This window comes from Eschrichtius robustus, chromosome 17 (assembly GCF_028021215.1).
Source record: "Eschrichtius robustus isolate mEscRob2 chromosome 17, mEscRob2.pri, whole genome shotgun sequence".
Classification (NCBI taxonomy): Eukaryota; Metazoa; Chordata; class Mammalia; order Artiodactyla; family Eschrichtiidae; genus Eschrichtius; species Eschrichtius robustus.
The window spans coordinates 11,894,864-11,914,573 of record NC_090840.1 but is presented as its reverse complement, the minus strand read 5'-3'; the positions used below and the strand labels follow the sequence as shown (position 1 = coordinate 11,914,573).

Sequence of the window (19,710 nt, the reverse complement as noted above, 5' to 3'; positions counted from 1 at the left end):
GGAAAGATTCTATTTCTAGAGCAAATCATGACTATTAGAATAAAAATGAAATATTCTCGTGTAGTCTTCTGAGTGGTTAAATCTTGAGGGAAAGCATTTCATTTTATTTTAATAAGTTCTCATATCTAAAAAACGAGAGAGAAGTGGCTGATTTCTTTGTAGCTCTCTGGTTCGTGCAGTCCTATGCTTGCCTCTCCAGAATTATCAGGCGTGTATAATTTGGTTAGTAGGCTTTCAGTGTTTCTGCAAAAATGATTGTTACAACTAATAGTATCGTAAAATCAGTATAAAGGATAATGAATTTCCTGTTGCAACGTTTTCTTTTTCTAAGATGTTCTTTTCCCCACTATTAGCGTATATTAAGCTTAGTAAAATTGAAATTTTACTTTTTTTCTTAAGACAATTTTAATATTTTCCTTGCTAGATGGCTTTGAAATGTGCTGATATTTGTAACCCCTGTCGGACCTGGGAATTAAGCAAGCAGTGGAGTGAAAAAGTAACAGAGGAGTTCTTCCATCAAGGTAAGTTTAACAGTATTGAGTGATAATCTATTCAGTTCATTTTTTAGCATCATATGAATAAAATAACTCAGACAATTGCAGAGTGTAGCAGTAGGTGCCTGATAGTTTTAGTGACAGTTCACAGTAGATGTACATATAACCAATAATGCACAAGTTGAGCATCTGTTTTGAAAATTAGCAGTTCTCTTTTGAAATGATCTGATGTGTGTGTAGGCATTTATGAATTAGACGTGGAGCGGGCTGGAAGTTTTTCTGTACAGAAAGATTTTCCTGCCCTTGCTCCATCCTTGTCTTGTGTGGAGGTCATGGCCACATGACCCTGTAAGACATGTTTTGTGATTTAAAGCCAGGAACCAAGGATCTTCGTTCCATGCACCTTCCTTTCAGAAATCTGAGTTTTAAATTAAAATGCTGACAGAATTAACAGTCTTGGGATAACACCTAGTAAAAGTTTTCCACCCTCTCCATTTAAAATAGGATGTCGGCTTGGCAGCCTTTTCTATGTATGAATAACTTAAAGTTTAAAAAAAGAACTAATTTAGAAGGCATCCTCTCATGAGGATTAAGTGTGTTACATTATTCCTAAGGAGTTTACAGGTAAGATGAAGACTTCCGTTACATATTTAACCAGTAGGTATATTCCACATTAAGAATTCCTTTTTCTTTTTTAATTTCTAGGAGACGTAGAAAAAAAGTACCATCTGGCTGTGAGTCCACTTTGCGACCGTCAGACCGAATCTGTTGCCAACATCCAGATTGGTAACTATGCACACTTAGATGTAACTGGTTTTTAAAATGCCACTGATTTTAAGTTTGTCAAGAAGAGAGAGGTACATCTGAAATATCAGTATTAAAATTATGCCTATTTCTAATTTTTAAATAATTTAAGAAATTTTATTCTTGTTTTTCCTTTTTTTGGCTCTTATAATTTACTCTCATTTGATTTTAGTTCCTAAAAAGCAGGGCAGGTAGCAATAACTTTCTGTTCTGAAATGGAAAGAAAGCATCATTTTGCCATGTGGGAGCCTCATTGGCGTCATTCTGGGACCGCTGGGCCTGACGGTCAGGGGAAGACCAGCTTCCACGACTGCCGGCTTTTCTCTCACCGCTGCCTGCTGCTTGAAGCTAACTCTTCAGCACCTCACACAGGCCCCTTGTAACCTGGCCTCGAATTGTCTCTTCCGTCTTCTCCCCAACACCTTCCCCCTCGTTTCCCTACAGCAACTTGGGCCTCCCCGGGGCTCCCCAAATCCCTGGTGCTCCTTCTCTCTGTGCCTCACCAGACCCCCCATCTGCCTAATAGGCTCCTTTTTCTTGAGGATCCACCTCAGATGTCACCCCCAGAAGCCACCTTTCACTCTCTCCGGGCAGTCGTCCCCCCTCTGGAGGCGCTAGATGCCCGTCGTCGTAGCTGCCAGGTGCTGACCTGGCCTTTGGAGGGGTGTTGCCAGGGGCGCGGTCATGTGAGAACTGCTTGTTGAGTGCACTGTGGCTGTAAGAGGCAGCACCACGAAGGGGCTGCGATTCAAGACTGTGCAGCTTGTTGTAGACGAGCCGAGGCAAGATGGGCCAGGTTTGGGGTGTGCTGGGTGGATTGCCAGGTGGGGGTCACTCAGAAGGATATGGACGGATGGGCGTGATTTTGGTGGCTGATACTGAGCAGGACCTCTCAGGACGTGGTTGACAATAGTGAAGTGTGTCCAGAAACTTCAGAGAGAGAAAGTTTCTAGAAATTCGGAAGATAGCACAATACTGTGGCATAATACCCGGAAAAGAGGACTGTGCTGGAGGGTCAGAAATTCAGAAACAGAATTCTAACATTGTACAGCAGTTGCAAAGGATCCTCCGGGGGAGGCAGTGGGTAGTAATGATCTGGCCGCAGAGGGGGCAGTAGAGATGCGGGAGAGCGAGGCCCAGGCCTGCGGGGACAGCGCGGGGACGCCGGGTCCCCCGGGAGCTCGGACTGGCCAGGAGCGCGGGGGAGGGAGGCGGGAGGGGAGGGGGTGACGGGACAAGAAGCCCATCTGCTCTGGCCTGGTCCTCAAGGGAATAACCTTCGAATGCAGACGAGCGGATGAAATGTGGGCAGAGGGGACCGAGTTGAAGAGGAGGGAGTGGCTTGTGCACACGCTCCAGCTTACTTCTTGCCTCAGTAAATTCCTCCCTTGATTCATGAGAGACGTTGCAAATGAGGTTTAAAAAACTGCAGTTTTTAAAAGGGACAAGAAGCTAGATCCCTTAAACCGTTCTTGTCGCTTCTGACCTTGTCAGCATTGGGCAGTTGTGGACCCGGTCCCCCGGGGGCAGGGATAAGGTAGAAGGTGGTGATGGTTGACGTGGGCCGACCCCTCACGGCACCCGAGGACACGGGCGCTGCTGGTGTTCTTTTCCACATAGTTTGCCCAGTTTGTACAGATAACAGGTGCTGGTCTTTCTGACATCAAGTCCTAGGTAAAATGGGGCTTACAGAGATCCTCTTCCTAGAGTAAGTCAGGACGATCAGAATGAACTCCGTGCTAAGCAGCAGTTACTCGGAGCCAGTATATGGTCAGTAGGTAGAAGTCGTGTTTAATTAATACGGTTTTCTTCTTTGGTAGGAACACTAGGTCCTGTCACGTACCGGGTAAGGGTGAGGCATTGGACACAGCGTCCTGCGGTAGCTGAGGAGAAGAGATAGAGGCGCGTGGGCTGGGACAGTTAAGGGGGTTCACAGGTGGATGAGCTCACGAGTAGCGTCCTGCCACCTGGCTGTGTCCGTGGCCCCGGCCTGTGCATTGTTATCAGGTACCTAAGACCTAAAAGAATCCTGGGTACCATAGAGCCAGAAGCGAGAGCTGGTTTGTTGGATGTGAGGAGCAGGATGCAGCTCTCAACGAGTTGGAACAGCGGGAGAATCAAAGAAGATGGATCGCGTGAAACCTGTGGTAACAAGGTTCTGCGTTTGGGTACAACACTCCGGCTGCTCACGCCTTGACTGTGGCACCTGGAAAAGACGGGGCTCTGGCAGCTGCCTCAGCCTGACCCGGGGGGAGGGGGTGGCTTGGCTGCCAGAAGCCGCTCTGCTCTTTGACTGCAGTGATGCCGTTTTCCCGTGTCCTCTCTCTCCTCACCAGACGTAACTTGTGGAGAGCACATCTTGTCTGTCTGTCCACTGCTTATCCATGGCCACCCCAGAGCAGTGCCTGGCATCTAGAAGGTTCTCAGTTAACATGTGTGGAGGGAATGGAAGAGATGAAAGAAAGAAATGGAGGACTTCCCTGGTGGCGCAGTGGCTGAGAATCCGCCTGCCAGTGCAGGGGACACGGGTTCAAGCCCTGGTCCGGGAAGATCCCACATGCCGCGGAGCAACTAAACCCGTGCGCCACAGCTACTGAGCCTGCGCTCTAGAGCCCGCGAGCTACAACTACTGAGCCCACGTGCCACAACTACTGAAGCCCACGCGCCTAGAGCCTGTGCTCTGCAACAAGAGAAACCACCGCAGTGAGAAGCCTGCGCACCACAACGAAGAGTAGCCCCCACTCACCGCAACTAGAGAAAGCCCACACGCAGCAACGAAGACCCAACGCAGCCAAAAATAAACAAATAAATTTTTTAAAAAAAGAAAGAAAGAAATGGAAGAAAGCCTTATTTCCAATATCGTAACTACTACTTCAGATACCATAATTTGTACACTTAAAAAAATTCAATCATCAGACCATATATGACTTTTCTAATTAAAAGTAGTGGGTGCTTTATTTCCAGTGAGATTTCTTTTGTTGGCTAAACGGAACCTGTGGTCCATGTGGTCTTTTGCTGAAAAGAAACGGTCTTTTCTGTGGTCCATGTGGTCTTTTGCTGAAAAGAAACGGTTTTGGAGATGAAGAAAATTTTAAAACTGTTAAACAAGCAGTGATAGAATTTGAATGTACACTTTCCTATCCTTGATCAAAAGTTTAGGAAGATAATGTTATTTGCTTCTCCTAATAGATGTGATCTGATTGTTAAGGCATTTTCTAGGAGGCTTCTTTCACCCTGTGTAAGACACTATGTAGTATTAAGTCAGCTGTAATGTGGGCTCGAGTGCTGTGTAACCCCGAGATGCAGACAGGCCCGAGACCACTCCTTCTCCTTTTCTGACTGTGAATTAAGGGAGATCGATTGTAGGATCTGTCTGTAAAGTAGGCCCCTGGTACACTTTTGATGTTCACTTTCCTAATTGTCTAAACTAATCTCCTCTGTTCGTTTTAGACTCACACTTTGTGGCATGCGTTTTGGCTTTATAAATCCTGAGGTTCATAGCAGGCCCACCGTGCTCATGACCAGGTGTGACGATTACCAGCCCGGACGGTAGGGCAGCCGCACCTCAGTCTGGCCTCGTCACCCGCAGCCCCGGGGGGACCCCCTTAGCCTTGGGCACACTGTGCCCTGCTCCTCAGTGTTGAGGGCCGCCGCGGGTTTGCTGAAATAGAAGGATATGGTTGGTGCAGCTGAGAGGAGTCGTCAGAAGAGATGGGCTATGTTTGTCAGTTCACCTTTACTTCAGGTTTCAGTAAGTTACCTAAATAGATTCTTCAGAGAAGATATGTACATTTACACACACATCTTCTGAAAAATAAGAGGTAATATTGGAATAGGACTTAAGAGAGTAAACACTATCTCGACGTTGTAAAGTTTCAGGACATCCACTAATACCTTTTCTCTTACTGTCTCAGGTTTCATGACGTATCTCGTGGAGCCTCTGTTCACAGAATGGGCCCGGTTCTCCAACACCAGGCTGTCGCAGACAATGCTCGGACACGTGGGGCTGAACAAAGCCAGCTGGAAGGGATTGCAGCGAGAACAGTCCAGCAGCGAGGACACTGGTGCTGCATTTGAGGAGCTGAGCTCACGATTATTACCTCAGGAGAACCGGTTATCCTAACCCCCGCCTCCCCCGTCAGGGGGCCGACCGCCTCTGGAGGTCGTTAGAAATGTGAATGGGGTCTTGAGGTGAGAGAACTTTACTCCTGACTGCCAAGGGAAGTGAATGACGCCAGCATTATTTATTTCCAAGATTTCCTCTGTTGGATCATTTGAACCCACTTTTTAATTATAAGACCCGAACATACAGCAATATGCATTTGGCTTTCGTGTGAAACCTTGAATATGCAAAGCCCAGCGGGAGCGAACCGAAGGGAATAACAAAGTTTTGCAGGAAGTTGTGCGGTGGCCCTCGTGCTTCTCGAAGCATCCTGAAACTTGAACCGAAGCCTTCAGCAGAAATCTTTGGAATTTAACCCGTCTGATGCAACAGTGTGTATCTGTACCTTCCACTAAGTTCCCTCGGAGAAAATGGAAATGTGAAGTGCCCAGCCTCTGCGCCTCTGGCCAGACTCGATGTTTACAGACCAACTCTGAAATATTGGTTCTCAATCCGCCTTGGAGCATGATTGTGAAGGAACCACTAAGAATTTTAAAGATCAAACCTAAACTGCAGCTCTTTCCCCCGGTTTGCCTTTCTTCTTCTTTGGATGCCACCAAAGCCTCCCATTTGCTATCGTTTTATTTTGTGCACTGGAAACTGAGCATTTATCCTAGAGTGCCGCCGAGCTTTCACTCCAGTGCCGTTTGGCAATGCAATTTTTTTTTAACTCTTAGTTTTTAATTTGGAGCGGGAGGGGCAGAACCCCAGTGTCCTAGCTGTATTATGATTCCGCAGTGAAGACGTTGCATGTTGTTTTCACTAATGTACACTTGACCTGCACATGCAAGAAAAGGGTGGAATGTTTTAAAACACCATAATCAGCTCAGGGTATTGCCAATCTGAAATAAAGTGGGATGGGCAAGTGTGTCCTTCAGAGCAAGGGTACTAAAGTCCCTCTCACTGCAGGGAGTGAGAGGCGTGTTGTGTGTGTGCGGATGTGTGTCTGGGGCACGCTAGTGCATGTGTGACTGTGCATGTGTTCTATTTATCCACGTGGGAGGGATTGGAAACGTCAGCTTTTATTTATTATTTTAGAATGTGACATAACGAGCAGCCACACGTGGGGAGGGGAAGGGAGGTCAGCTGTAACAGATCGCTCCAGATGCCTTAAACTATGCACAAAGCTAAGTGACCAAACTTCTTGTTTTGATTTGAAAAAAGTGCATTGTTTTCTTGTCCCTCCCCCTTTGATGAAACGTTACCCTTTGATGGGCCTTTTGATGTGAACAGATGTTTTCTAGGACAAAATCTAAGGACTAATTTTAAACTTACAACATTCCACTTTTGTAATTTGTTTTAAAATGTTTTATGTGTAGTAAGCACAACTGTAATCTAGTTTTAAGAGAAACCGGTGCTTTCTTTTAGTTCAATTGTATTTCCCTTGTTACTGTAAAGGACTGTTTATTATGTTTACAAGTTTGTTGCAACAGTCATTTTCTTGGGAGAAAGCTTGAGTGTAAAGCCATTTGTAAAAGGCTTTGCCATACTCATTTTAATACGTGCCTGTTGCTGTTAACTTTTGATGAATAAAAACCTATCTTTTCACATTTTCATCTTTGATATTTACCTGTAAGTCAGTCCGTTGGAAATCGTAACGCTGAATTACTAGGGAAGCAAAGAATTCGCTTCTCGGCTCCGGCATTCGCTCGCCGCACGTTTGTTCAGGCAGAGCTGGGCGCAGGCAGAGGAGTCCTGCGGGCCCATGTGCTGCCTGCACCTCACGGGTGAGCAAGCGGAGGCCGGGATGTAGTGGACAGAGTCCTAACAGCCGGGAGAAGTCGGCTCTGAGCCCAGCCTCTTGACTCCACAGCCCTTTGTTCCCACGGCGGGAACCTCAGGCCTTCGTGCAGGTACTAAACATACTACTCGTATATATTGGCCTTTTAAAAGTCAAGTAATGAGAAATGGCCACTTAATACTACTTTTGGTATCAGCGTAAGAAAGGTACCACTGGGCCTCTCCGGGATCCTCCCAAGTCCATTTCATTAGAAGGGATACGTGTAAAGTTTGAACTCAAACATAGTCGTTATTTGCATAGAAGAGTGATGTTGGATAGAAATACAGTGTGAGCCGAGTCAGTGATTGTCAATTTCCAAGGAGTCACATTTAAAAAAAGGAAAAAGAAACAGCTGGAATTAATTCTAATAATATTTATTCCAACGTATCCAAAATATTTTATCATTTCAGTATGTAGTCATTATAAAAAACTATTGAGATGTTTTACATTCCTTTTTCTGTTACAGTCTTTGAAATCTGGCGTGTGTCTTATGCTTACAGCACGTCTCGGTTCGGAACAGCCATGCTTCAGGTGCCCGGGCTCCACATGTGGCTTGTGGCCACCACGCTGGACAGCTGGGTGCAGGAGTCTGACGGTGGTGGAGCCGAGGGCCACCTCGGGAAGGTCAGCTGGCCACTTATATGAGGAGTATCATCTTGGCAAAGCTGACGCATCCAGTGTCTGATAAGGAAACTCGCAAGCTCACACACCTAGTATGTCAGCACATGGAAAGTAGAACTGTATCTCATAGCAAACTCGCATTAACCAATTTCACAGAAACTGATGGTCTTTTTTAAGTGTTAATAGTTTAATTTACAGTGAGAAATATAACTATCAATCATTCTCTCCCTTTAGGCAGACGTTCTCGGGAAGCCAAACGCCGATCAGCCGGTTGCTTGAGCGTGGATTCTGAGCAAGGGAAGCAAGTCGCCTCACGCGTCCTGCAGGGACGGACCTGCTGATACTCGTTTGTGGACCACGGTTCCCCTGAATGAGGTTACAGATTCTCTGCCAGGAGCTGCTTCTCCACGCCTGCTTGATTGGCACATCCAGCAGACACGTCAGACCTTCAGCCTTGCATCAGCTGAGCCTGCCTGGGCTCCATCTGCCAGCGTATGATTGCTTTCTTCTTCTCTGACCTGTTACATGTTTCTCACTGTTTGATATTCAGAGGATTATCTTCTTACTGCCAATCTCAAGGGGGAGACACCTGAGTGTGGCTCCCATCTCCTGCCTACACATAAAATAAACCCACTGCAAAGATACGTTTTGTTACATGTATGTGGTATTACCCGTCTATAGCCCTGCTTCTTCAACAGGACCTATATTCTTTGAACATTGGTTTTCTAGAAAAATTTGAGGAAACAGTACAGTAATTTAGAAGGTCACATGTTAAATAAGTAATTAAATATTATGGAAGAGAATGCAAAATTCACAAATTTTTAAGATAAAACAGGAGACTTCAAAGAATTGTTGAGCGTTGCAGCAGCCCTTTGGGGCTCTGGGCCAGCCCTTAGTCATGGGGGCAGCTCCTCTGCTCTAGGCTAAAGGTCCCCGGAGAGAGAATTGTGGTAAGCCTTAGCTTAGCAAAAACAATCTGGTTCCTGGTATGTGCACTCCGTTAAGTGTGGTGGTTTATAATGATCCTCTTTACATAAAAGAAGTAAATATTTTATGTCCTTTTGTCCAACCTGGGAAATATGTTTGTACCTTGGGTACAGGTTAGAGGTGCAAATAATTCTTTGAAGATTCCTATGACAGCCTCTCTTTCCAAAAATCTTTCTTGACTCTTAAAGCTTCCAATTTTCTTAACACTTTAAAATTTTCACATTGGAGGTTTACAGTGTTTTCATGTGTACTTTTTTAAATGTATAAATATTTTGTTTAAATCTCCTCCCAATCAGTATCTCCTGCTTGGGACAATGACCGACAGCTAATCTGCATTCAGTAATGTTTTTAAATAAATGTGACATTAATCACCATACTAGCAGCATATATTTGAAACACGTAGTTATCCAGATATGTGCAAGACTTAGCCTGAGCCATTCCTTGTTTGCTAAGGATTTGCAGACAACCTGTGTCCTCTGGAAGGCCCCCAGTTGTCCATTGTCTCCAGGGGAAGTGACCGCTACTTGGGGTGGACTGCCGGGGACGCACAGCCGTCTCCTCCACCTTCGTGTCTCTTGTGCTTAGCATAGGGCTAGCGTAAACTGTGCCGTCAGTAAATGCTGAACAGATTAACTTGGTATTGTGTTTCCTTTTTAGCTATCAGTCTATCATCATGAGCAATTATGTGGAAACTAGTCTGTCAATGCCGAAGTCACGTGGTCACAGTATCCGAGTTCCTGTTGTGTGCAGAACTGCACTGGATGTAATAAAGGTACTAAAACTAAATACCGAGACGGGGTCTCTGTTCTCAAAACGTTTGGGTGACAAAATGATGTGTGGAAAGCATCTGTTACGTAATATGGGAGGTTTCTATATTGCACAAAGTGAGTGTAAAGTGTTGGGGTACTGTTGAGAATGAATGATTTTGTTGGGTTCATGATGAAAATGACACCATTTCCAGTAATTATTGAATCTTATTAACATCCGTGACTGGTAAAATCATATAGCTTTCAAATTTGATTCTAAAATATAAGTCTTAGATGTTCACTGTGATACTTTTAGTAAAATACTAATAACTTTTATCAATCACAGTAACATTTTTTTTACTTTTACAGCTATGCTAAGTTGTCCTGAACCTATCCTGAAGTCTGGTAGAATGGCCAGGGAAAGAGAAACACCCCCATTTTTAATGTTAGATTCTTTTTAGCTGTATTTTAAAACTGAAGCACAGTGACCTATTGGTTTACTGCAACTTTCCACTGGTCCCATCAATAGTCTTGTTAAGAAAGTTCATCTTATATTACATTTATGTTTAAGCTATGCATTGAGATTTTTGAGCATAAATTTGAAGTGTTTCTTTACTGTTGAGCCGCGTCCTATAAAGAATCGGGAGGCTGCATGGTATCCCAAGGTGCTTTATCTTTTGCAGAAAGTATCATAAAGGAATGTGTTTAAAGCTCCTAGTTGAACATGTACAGAAAAGAGTTTCTGAATTATCATCTAAGAATCCTCACAAGATAGGGGTTAACTTTTCCACTGTAGGGGACAGAGTCTCCCTCAGATCACTGCAGGGTAACTGGAGCTTTATCTTGAGGATTCATGTTCATGATAATGAGACAAACCCTATGAAGGCTGCAGAAGCAGAACCTGGGGTCTAAGCTCTCTGAGATGTAACTTCTTGCTGCATCTGCTTCTTCCCACACTTCTGCTCCTCTTCCCGTCTCTTCTCTACCTTGGAGTGTCTGCTTGGAAAGGCAGTAAAGTTTTTAAAGTGTTGTCTTTATGGCTAGATAGACTGTGTTTATTAGGCCTTTTGTATGTATTAGCGAGTCACCTAATCTTTTGAGTGGCTTCCTAACCTGTAAAATGTCTGCCTCGTAAAGGTAAAATAATGTACTGACAACAGTTCAGTCTGTGTCCTTGTTCATGTCCTCATCATCTGTTTTGTATAAACTGCTTGTGGGCACACCTGTACCTCATGGCATGCTTACTTGAGCTCCAGGTGCCAACTGTGCCCCTCTCTCAAGGTTTCCTATTCAGATTCCCAAGGGAGGATCTGGACCAGCTTGTCAGGGCTGCGTCCTGAGTCACAGATGTCTCTGCATTAGCTGGTGCTCTCCTTGCAGAGGGCAGTCTGCGCCAAAGCTGCGTTAGAGAGATCATCGTGCAGAGGATCACGTGCTCTCCACCGTCACTGCTCACACCTGCGTTACAGAACAATGTCCCACCACACCTGCTTCTCACCCTTTTTCATCCTCTGATAGCAAGCATGACTGGCCAATGAAGAGGGGACGGCTCCTAGGCCATGTGAACAGAAAGCTGTTCACAACTCTGGTAAAAATCCTGTTGTGAAGAGTGTCTTTCTCCCCAAATTCTGGCTTTTCCAGCTGGGAAGACAGCGGTTAGGAGGGACTGGACTGCCCTGTAACAGCCGTAGCAGTTTGGGATGGAATGGGAGGCACTATTTGGATCGTCTTATTTAGCTTCCTGGTGATGTCTAAATTACACTCATGTTATTCTCTCAGCTTACAGAAGGAGCTCTCTGACCTTTAGAAGAGGCTGGAGAATCTTCCAGGGGAGAGAAGTTTGAGAAGCTCCAGCTAGAGGAACATTAAGTTTTCCAGTCCCTACCAAGAGGACTAAGGACAACAGCTTTCAGGGAAACAGCCAAGATTTCTGGATCCTTCCATGGGTATGCTATTTTTATTATCCTATCTGTTCTCAAGTGATCACACTAGTACGAATGAAGAACTAGCCTGCTTACAAGGTTTACAAGGAAAAACTAGTAAGAATTTTAAGAAAAAGGCTCAGTGGGGTAGCTCAGAAGAATGCTGACTCTAGGATGAGAAGGGGGAAGAGGACTCGGGAATAGCTAAAGGCTCATGGGAAAGATTGTGACAGTAACAGGCAGAACAGTGATACTGTTGTAAAACCAAGTGCCTCCTTTTGCCTGGCAATCCCAGAGCTGGTGCTACTGGGCTAACACCTGCAAGTTTAAACTTGTATCTGCCAGATCTAACCTACAGAGAGGAGTCACCAGAGGATGGTTTGTCTCCAGTAGTTGTTACCTCATGTTTTCTTCCTTCACCACTGAGGCACAGACTCATAGGAATTCTTAATACAGCAAGAGGACAGCAGACTTCCCTGACGGTCCAGTGGTTAAGACTCTGTGCTTCCAAAGCAAGGGTTGCAGTTTCGATCCCTGGTCGGGAAACTTAAGATTCCCACATGCCGTGCAGTGTGGTCAAAAAATTTAAAAAAAGAAGAAATGACTGACAGGATTCTTCTGCAGAAAGACCTATGACTGGGAAGACAACCAGAACTGAAGACTAAGACCTACCGCTCCACCCAGGCCCATGCACAGAATGACACCTTTTCCAGGTGCCAGGAACGTTGGAGAAATCCGTCTACTGGGAACTACAGTGACCTTGTGTAAAATAATGTAATAACAACTTATTTAGCATGCTGCCATTCACAGAATGTGTTCAAAATCATTATTTAGTCCTAATTTTTTGAACTGAGCATTATTCCCATTTTAAAAACGGGTGTGACTTGGCCAGGATCACATACATGGATTGTGTTTAACTCTGGTCCAGCAGCACTCTCTGACTCACGCTCACTATGTACCCAGTTGACCCTTGAACAACACAGGTTTGAACTGCATGGTTCCACTTACATGTGGACTTGTTTCAGTAAATAATATAGTACCTGTATTTTCACTTTACAGATCTTTAAATTACATATGGGGAGAACTTTGTGTTTGACCAGAGATCACAGTACGTGGAGTCAGTCAAGAAACTAAGGTTTGAGTCCTGATCCTATCCAAACTGTTTCAGCTTCCTACCCACCCTGGGGTGAGTCATTTACCAATTCATTTGTTGTTGAGGCAGAGATAGCAATGCGTGGATTTTCCACTGGGGATGAGAGGGAGTCAGTCAGTGCCCCTAACAAACAAACACCCATGTTTTCTTTCTTTTTTTTAACTTTGATATGGACCAACTTTAAAGTCTTTTAATTGCATTTGTTACAATATTGCTTCTGTTTTATGTTTTGGTTTTTGGCCAGGAGGCATGGGGATCTTAGCTCCCTGACCAGGGATGGAACCCACACCCCCTGCATTGGAAGGCAAAGCCTTAACCACTGGACTGCCAGGGAAGTCCCGCCCCCCACGTTTTCAAGGGTCCGCTCTATAAGAGTGAGTCCCTAGACTAGTCAAAATCACAGGAGAGAAAACATTACACCAGTTATTTAACTTTTTGAGCCTCAGCTGTAAAATGTAGAGTTTATTAACTATTTTTAAGATCTTTCACTTCAGGTATTGTGTTGGGTGGGAGAACCGGAAACTGAATGAGATGGGTGTAGGGGAAGATGAGGAAAAGAAAGAGCTTTCACCAGTCCTAGAGGTGGATTATAGGCTTGAGAACTCTGAGGAAACTCATCCCCAGTGACTGCCTTTCTCTTTTTAATGATGAAGTAAGTCCCTTTAAGAGGAAGATGAATGAGAGGTGATATATTTTAGGCAATATATTTCCACTTGAAAAATGCAGAAAGCAAGTAATTCTAAAGAAGCTGCATGTATAATATAAAAGAATCTTGCCTACTGTGGAAAAAAAAAAGGAAAGCATTTGTATAGGCATTATGGCCCAAGGAAAGTAAAAGTTTATTTCAAAACAGTAACTTCCTTGTAATTGGAGCACTGCCCAAAATTCAATACTGATACAAATATACATACTTTGACCTCCTAAGAAATTTATATCAGGCGAATTTTCTGAATTCCTTTTAAAGGCAAAAGTTTTAAACCATAGAAAACAATCAGAAACAATATAACAACGTGTGTAAAATAAGCCACAGTTCAAAGTTAAGCTGAATAACCAAACCATGAAAATTACCTCCAACTAATATTTGCTATTATTTAGAACACTGCACATATTTTCAATAACTTAAAAGTGTCTTCGCATCTCCTAATCCCCCCAGGAAGTACAACTTTATTTTCACTAGATTTAAATACTACTTCCAAATATTTACTCATAGTAGGAGGTTCTGACGTTAACTATGGGTGTTTAACAGAAATATAGAAAATCATGAAGATACATGCAGCATTTAAAAATGATCACTTGTAGCAATTCCTTAGAAGTCGTAGAGGAGAAAGGCAGTTGTCTACTTCCTAATAGCACCTAAGGTTTATGCTACATAATGTAATTCAGCAAAACAGCATTCTGACCGATGATAAGCAACTTACAGACAATTCTTTCGCCTATTCAATGTTTCATTATAAAGCTACTATTCTGACCAATATTAAAAATTTTTTAACTCCATTATGCTGACATTTCCAGAAGTATTAGCATTACCAAGTTATCTCCATGCCATTTCTTAAACTGAAAGAAAAAGGTGCTACATTCTAGTTTTTACTTTAAAAGAGATTTAATTCAATCATTTGATTCCTCACTATTTGAAAACTACATTTTCTTCCTCAGCACTGGACGGCACTACAGTGAAAACAGTTTCCATGATCCTTGACTTCCCTCTTTAAAGGAAAGCATTACGGAATTTCAGCAGCAAACATGAGCAGGTTCCTACTCAAACCCCGTCTCCAATCCAAGAAAACGTGAGAGAGAATCTAAAAAGTTCTGTTCAAGGTAAGAAGAAATTCCAATCTCAAAAACACTTCACTCCAACAACCTGGTTATCCCAGCTGCTCCATCACTGAATAGAAATGATCACTGAAAACAAATGACACTATCAGCACCCTCGTCACCCCCTTGCTAAATCTTATGTCCTGTTTTATATCCAAATACATGCACATAAAACATTTGTACAGATAAATTAGTGTTAAGAATTAAAAACTCACATCTACAAAGGTCCTTTCTTTGTTCTGAAATCTATATAATTGTTTTCCAGACTGGAAATCTAAACATCTTGGCTACACATTAAAAACATGTCAGAATATAAATATGTTATGGAAAACTTCAGAACGGACCTTCTCTTAAAAGCAAACAAACTTAAGAGTGCTTTTGTTATAGCTTAATCCTCTGAGACTTAAAAGGAGACACTAAATTCAGGTGTTTACCAAACAGTGTTGATCTCTACTAGCCGAACAGCCCTAATCCACCAACAGCTGAACTAGCAGGATAGTCTCCCTCAGCTCACTATTAGGAAGTTGAAACATTTTCGATTAAAGCCTTCATTTTTCCTGTAGACTTCAACATGTGTGGCCCAAACTAGAAAAGAAACAAAAAAGACACTGGTTCATGTAACAGTAATGATATGCCCCCCTCCCAATCATGGATCAAAGGTATGTTCTTCATGAAAAGCCAAACAGCTAGGTAATATTAAAACCTTTATGAATTGACAGGTTGTTATAAACATGACATAGCAAAAGAGTGAAAGACAAAGAGACAACAAAATTAACAATATTATGCCCTAGAAAACTATAATTACCTTAGCAAGAGCCTAGCTTAGTCCAATTTTACTTCTCCGAATAAAAGAAGGAAGGTACAGAGTTTCCTTTTCAATGTCTGAAGAGTTTCAAACATGCTAGAATTTCTAAGTATCTACATCTCTGGAATAGATAAACACATATCCCTCATGACAGTACCCTGAATAAAGGTAATGTATAAATTAATATATTTGAGAGCTTCCATGAAATCTGCTCAGTCTCCACCTCTGGCATGCCCACAGCCTGCAAGGCCCTGGTCAAACGTCTCTCTCCCTCTTCAGGAGACTTCCTCACAGGTGCCCTAAGAGAAAATGATCTTTCCTTTCTATATCACAGCATTTTTATTGTCCTCAGATATAAATTTTATTGTAATGAATTTCACTTCATTATACTTAAATAAAACAGCATGGAAAATTTAACATAGGAGACACTAAGCAATGAAACCAGGGGTTAACTTTTGCTTCCTTCTGTGTTCTTCTATAATAGGTAATCTAGCTGTAGGTAGGGACTAAATCCTGTAGCACACATCCTTTTGAATCTTGCAGGCGAACACAGCTGAATGTCTTGCAGTGTGCCGCAGTGAAGTGAACTACCAGGCTGTACTAGGAGAGAAGTCTGCCCAGTACTCACCAACACTCTTTCTGAGGTGGCCTCTGATTCAGACTTTGGAATTCCTTTTTCAACTTCACCTTGGCTATCACATCGATACCGATAAGCAAACTTCTTTTTCAGAGCCTCTGCTATGAGGGCAGCAGGGTCAGAAACGTCCACCGGTTTGGGCTTTGTATCTTCTTCTGACCTGAGAGAAATGAACATAAACCAAGGGGGCGCTGATCCCTCCGGGAAGCACACGGGGAGCCTGACAGCACTTCTCTGGCGTCAGATACACTTGACAAAAACACTGACACATACTGATGCAGCAAAGTGAAAACCCTAGATTTAAGGCTCGATGAAAGAGCACAAAGGTGCCCCAATGAACAGTCACTCAGGTCCTCTCAGGAGCAGAGATTATGTGCTCCTTCAGGGCAATTAGGGTTCCATTCTTCTCCGAAAGCCTGGTGACTACCATGGCAGGGACGTGACACAGCTTCACTGGATGAATCGACTGCACAGTAACGAAAAGCCTTCAAATGCAATTGGGAGAGAAACTGGAACGTTACCTGCAAGTGATTATTCTGCTAATCTCTTAGGCTCCTGTACACCATTAACTATCTTTTTTAAATTAAAAACTTAGAGCTACTCATGTAGTCATGTTATAAAACAAAGTTCTCAAGAACCCTAGTACTTGGGAGATTGGTTCAAGATGGCAGAGTAGAAGGACGTGCTCTCCCTCCTACGAGAGCACCGGAATCACAACTAACTGCTGAACAGTCATCGACAGGAAGACACTGGAACTCACCAAAAAAGATACCCCACATCCAAAGACAAAGGAGAAGCCACAATGAGATGGTAGGAGGGATGTGATCACAATAAACTCAAATCCCATAACTGCTGGGTGGGTGACTCACACACTGGAGAACACTTATACCACAGAAGTCCACCCACTGGAGTGAAGCTTCTGAGCCCCACGTCAGGCTTCCCGACTTGGGGGTCCAGCAATGGGAGGAGGAATTCCTAGAGAATCAGACTTTGAAGGATAGCAGGATTTGATTGAAGGACTTCGACAGGACTGGGGGAAACAGACTCCACTCTTCGAGGGCACACACAAAGTAGTGTGAGCATCGGGACCCACGGGAAGAAGCAGTGACCCCATAGGAGACTGAACCAGACCTACCTGCTAGTGTTGGAGGGTCTCCTGCAGAGGCAGGGGGTGGCTGTGTCTCACCATGAGGACAAGGGACACTGGCAGCAGAAGTTCTGGGAAGTGCTCCTTGGTGTGAGCCCTCCCAGAGTCCACCATTAGCCCCACCAAAGAGCTGGGTAGGCTGCAGTGCTGGGTTGCCTCAGGCCAAACAACCAACAGGGAGGGAACCCAGTCCCAACCATCAGCAGACAAACGGATTAAACTTTTACGGAGCTCTGCCCACCAGAGCAACAGCCAGCTCTACCTACCACCAGTCCCTCCCATCAGGAAACTTGCACAAGCCTCTTAGATAGCCTCATCCACCAGAGGGCAGACAGCAGAAGCAAGAAGAACTACAACTCTACAGCCTGTGGAACAAAAACCACATTCACAGAAAGACAGACAACATGAAAAGGCAGAGAGCTATGTACCAGATGAAGGAACAAGATAAAACCCCAGAAAACAACTAAATGAAGTGGAGATAGGCAACCTTCCAGAAAAAGATTTCAGAATAATGATAGTGAAGATGATCCAGGACCTTGGAAAAAGAATGGAGGCAAAGATCAAGAAGATGCAAGAAATGTTTAACAAAGACCTAGAAGAATTAAAGAACAAACAAATAACTGAAATGAAAAATACACTAGAAGGAATCAATAGCAGAATAACTGAGGCAGAAGAATGGGTAAGTGACCTGGAAGACAGATGGTGGAATTCACTGCTGTGGAACAGGATAAAGAAAAAAGAATGAGCTCGCCAACTCCGGGCCCCAGCCACGGGCGGGCGGATGGCGGGCAGACAGCGGGCAGACAGCATGCTGAGCCTCCTCGTTTGGATCCTCACTCTCTCCGATACTTTCTCCCAAGGGATGGAACCTGCACCCCTTGCAGTGGAAGCACGGAGTCCTAACCACTGGACCACCAGAGAATTCCAAGGAGAAACTGCACTTAGCCCTCAGAGACCTCACAAACTGAAAACTGAACATGAATAGGACTCCAAAGAGTCTGGGGAGAAGGGAAAAATCCTGTGTCATGTGGAGGAAACAGTGGACTGGCCCAGTAGATTTAAACACTCCAAGGGACTTTGTTTCGTTCATCACCTTAACTTCGGAATCTAGAATAGTGGGGCATAGTAGGTCCCCGGTAAATACTGGCTGGCTCCAGAGGGCTGAGCTGAGATGAATGGAAGTGGACATTACACAGAGAAAGAGCTTCATAGACTATTCAAAAAAAAAAAATGCTTCTTAATAGCCAGAGCTGTCCAGCAAACAAAAGGGCTGCTTCAGGAGGCAGTGAACCCCGCAGCCCAGGAGGGTTCAAAAGGAGCCAGGACGATCACATGCTGGGGACACCGGACTGCGGACTTCTGACTGGGAGGCGAGGTTGGGCAAGGTGACCTCCATTGTCCCTTCCTACACTTAGGCTCTTCCATTCTGTCACCAGCTCTTCCCAGGCCCGGCCTGCCCAGTGTCGCATCATAAATGTTTGGACTTTGCTGACAATGCCTGTGTCTTGCTTGCAACAGAACTGCCCATGAAGAGGAGCCCTGACAGCTCCGCATTACAAGGGACAATCACTTGGAAATAGACTTCCCTTCCCTGACCCTGCAGCTCTGTCCCTGTTTTATTCTTCTGCATCAAATTGCCAAGAGTAAAATTGCTGGACACACGGCTTAAAAAAAAAAAGAAAAAGAATGAAAAGAAATGAAGACAGCCTAAGAGACCTCTGGGACAACATTAAACGCAACAACATTCGCATTATAGGGGTCCCAGAAGGAGAAGGGAGAGAGAAAGGATGCAAGAAAATATTTGAAGAAATTATAGTCGAAAACTTCCCTAACATGGGAAAGGAAACAGCCACCCAAGTCCAGGAAGCGCAGAGTCCCATACAGGATAAACCCAAGGAGAAACATGCCGAGACACATAGTAATCAAATTGGCAAAAATTAAAGACAAAGAAAAATTATTGAAAGCAGCAAGGGAAGAACAACAAATAACCTTATGGGAGTTCCCTTGTATGTTAACAGCTGATTTCTCAGCAGAAACTCTACAAGCCAGAAGGGAGTGGCATGACATATTTAAAGTGATGAAAGGGAAGAACCTACAACCAAGATTACTCTACCCAGCAGGGATCCATTCAGATTCGAGGGAGAAATCAAAAGCTTTACAGACAAGCAAAAGCTAAGAGAATTCAGCACCACCAAACCGGCTCTACAACAAATGCTAAAGGACCTTCTCTAAGTGGGAAACACAAGAGAAGAAAAGGACCTACAAAAACAAACCGAAAACAATTAAGAAAATGGTAAAAGGAACAGACATATCAATAATTACCTTAAACGTGAATGGATTAAATGCTCAACCAAAAGACACAGGCTCACTGAATGGATACAAAAACAAGACCCATACATATGCTGTCTACAAGAGACCCACTTCAGACCTAGGGAGATACAGACAGAAAGGGGATGGAAAAAGATATTCCATGCAAATGGAAATCAAAAGAAAGCTGGAGTAGCAAAACTCATATCAGATAAAATAGACTTTTAAAATAAAGAATGTTACAAGAGATAAGGAAGGACACTACATAATGATCACAGGATCAATCCAAGAAGAAGATGTAACAATTATAAATATATATGCACCCAACATAGG

General features: G+C 43.8%; 2 protein-coding genes across 3 annotated transcripts in view; one reads left to right on the top strand and one right to left on the bottom strand.

Moving 5' to 3' along the window:
- PDE7A (phosphodiesterase 7A) overlaps positions 1–6,966 on the top strand; it is a 104,579-nt gene extending 97,613 nt beyond the window's left edge. Inside the window, exons 11-13 of the mRNA XM_068525472.1 lie at positions 425–521; positions 1,200–1,280; positions 5,213–6,966. Of these exons, the coding sequence (XP_068381573.1) occupies positions 425–521; positions 1,200–1,280; positions 5,213–5,421 (387 nt within the window). The 3' untranslated portion in view covers positions 5,422–6,966. The remainder of the gene's footprint in view (positions 1–424; positions 522–1,199; positions 1,281–5,212) is intronic.
- Positions 6,967–13,470: 6,504 nt separating this feature from the next.
- Positions 13,471–19,710, bottom strand: part of MTFR1 (mitochondrial fission regulator 1) — a 68,768-nt gene continuing 62,528 nt past the window's right edge. For both annotated transcript variants that reach the window (XM_068525391.1, XM_068525392.1), the window contains 2 exons: positions 15,915–16,083; positions 13,471–15,066 (listed from right to left, as the gene is read on the bottom strand). In XM_068525391.1, the coding sequence (XP_068381492.1) occupies positions 14,998–15,066; positions 15,915–16,083 (238 nt within the window). In that variant the 3' untranslated portion in view covers positions 13,471–14,997. The remainder of the gene's footprint in view (positions 15,067–15,914; positions 16,084–19,710) is intronic.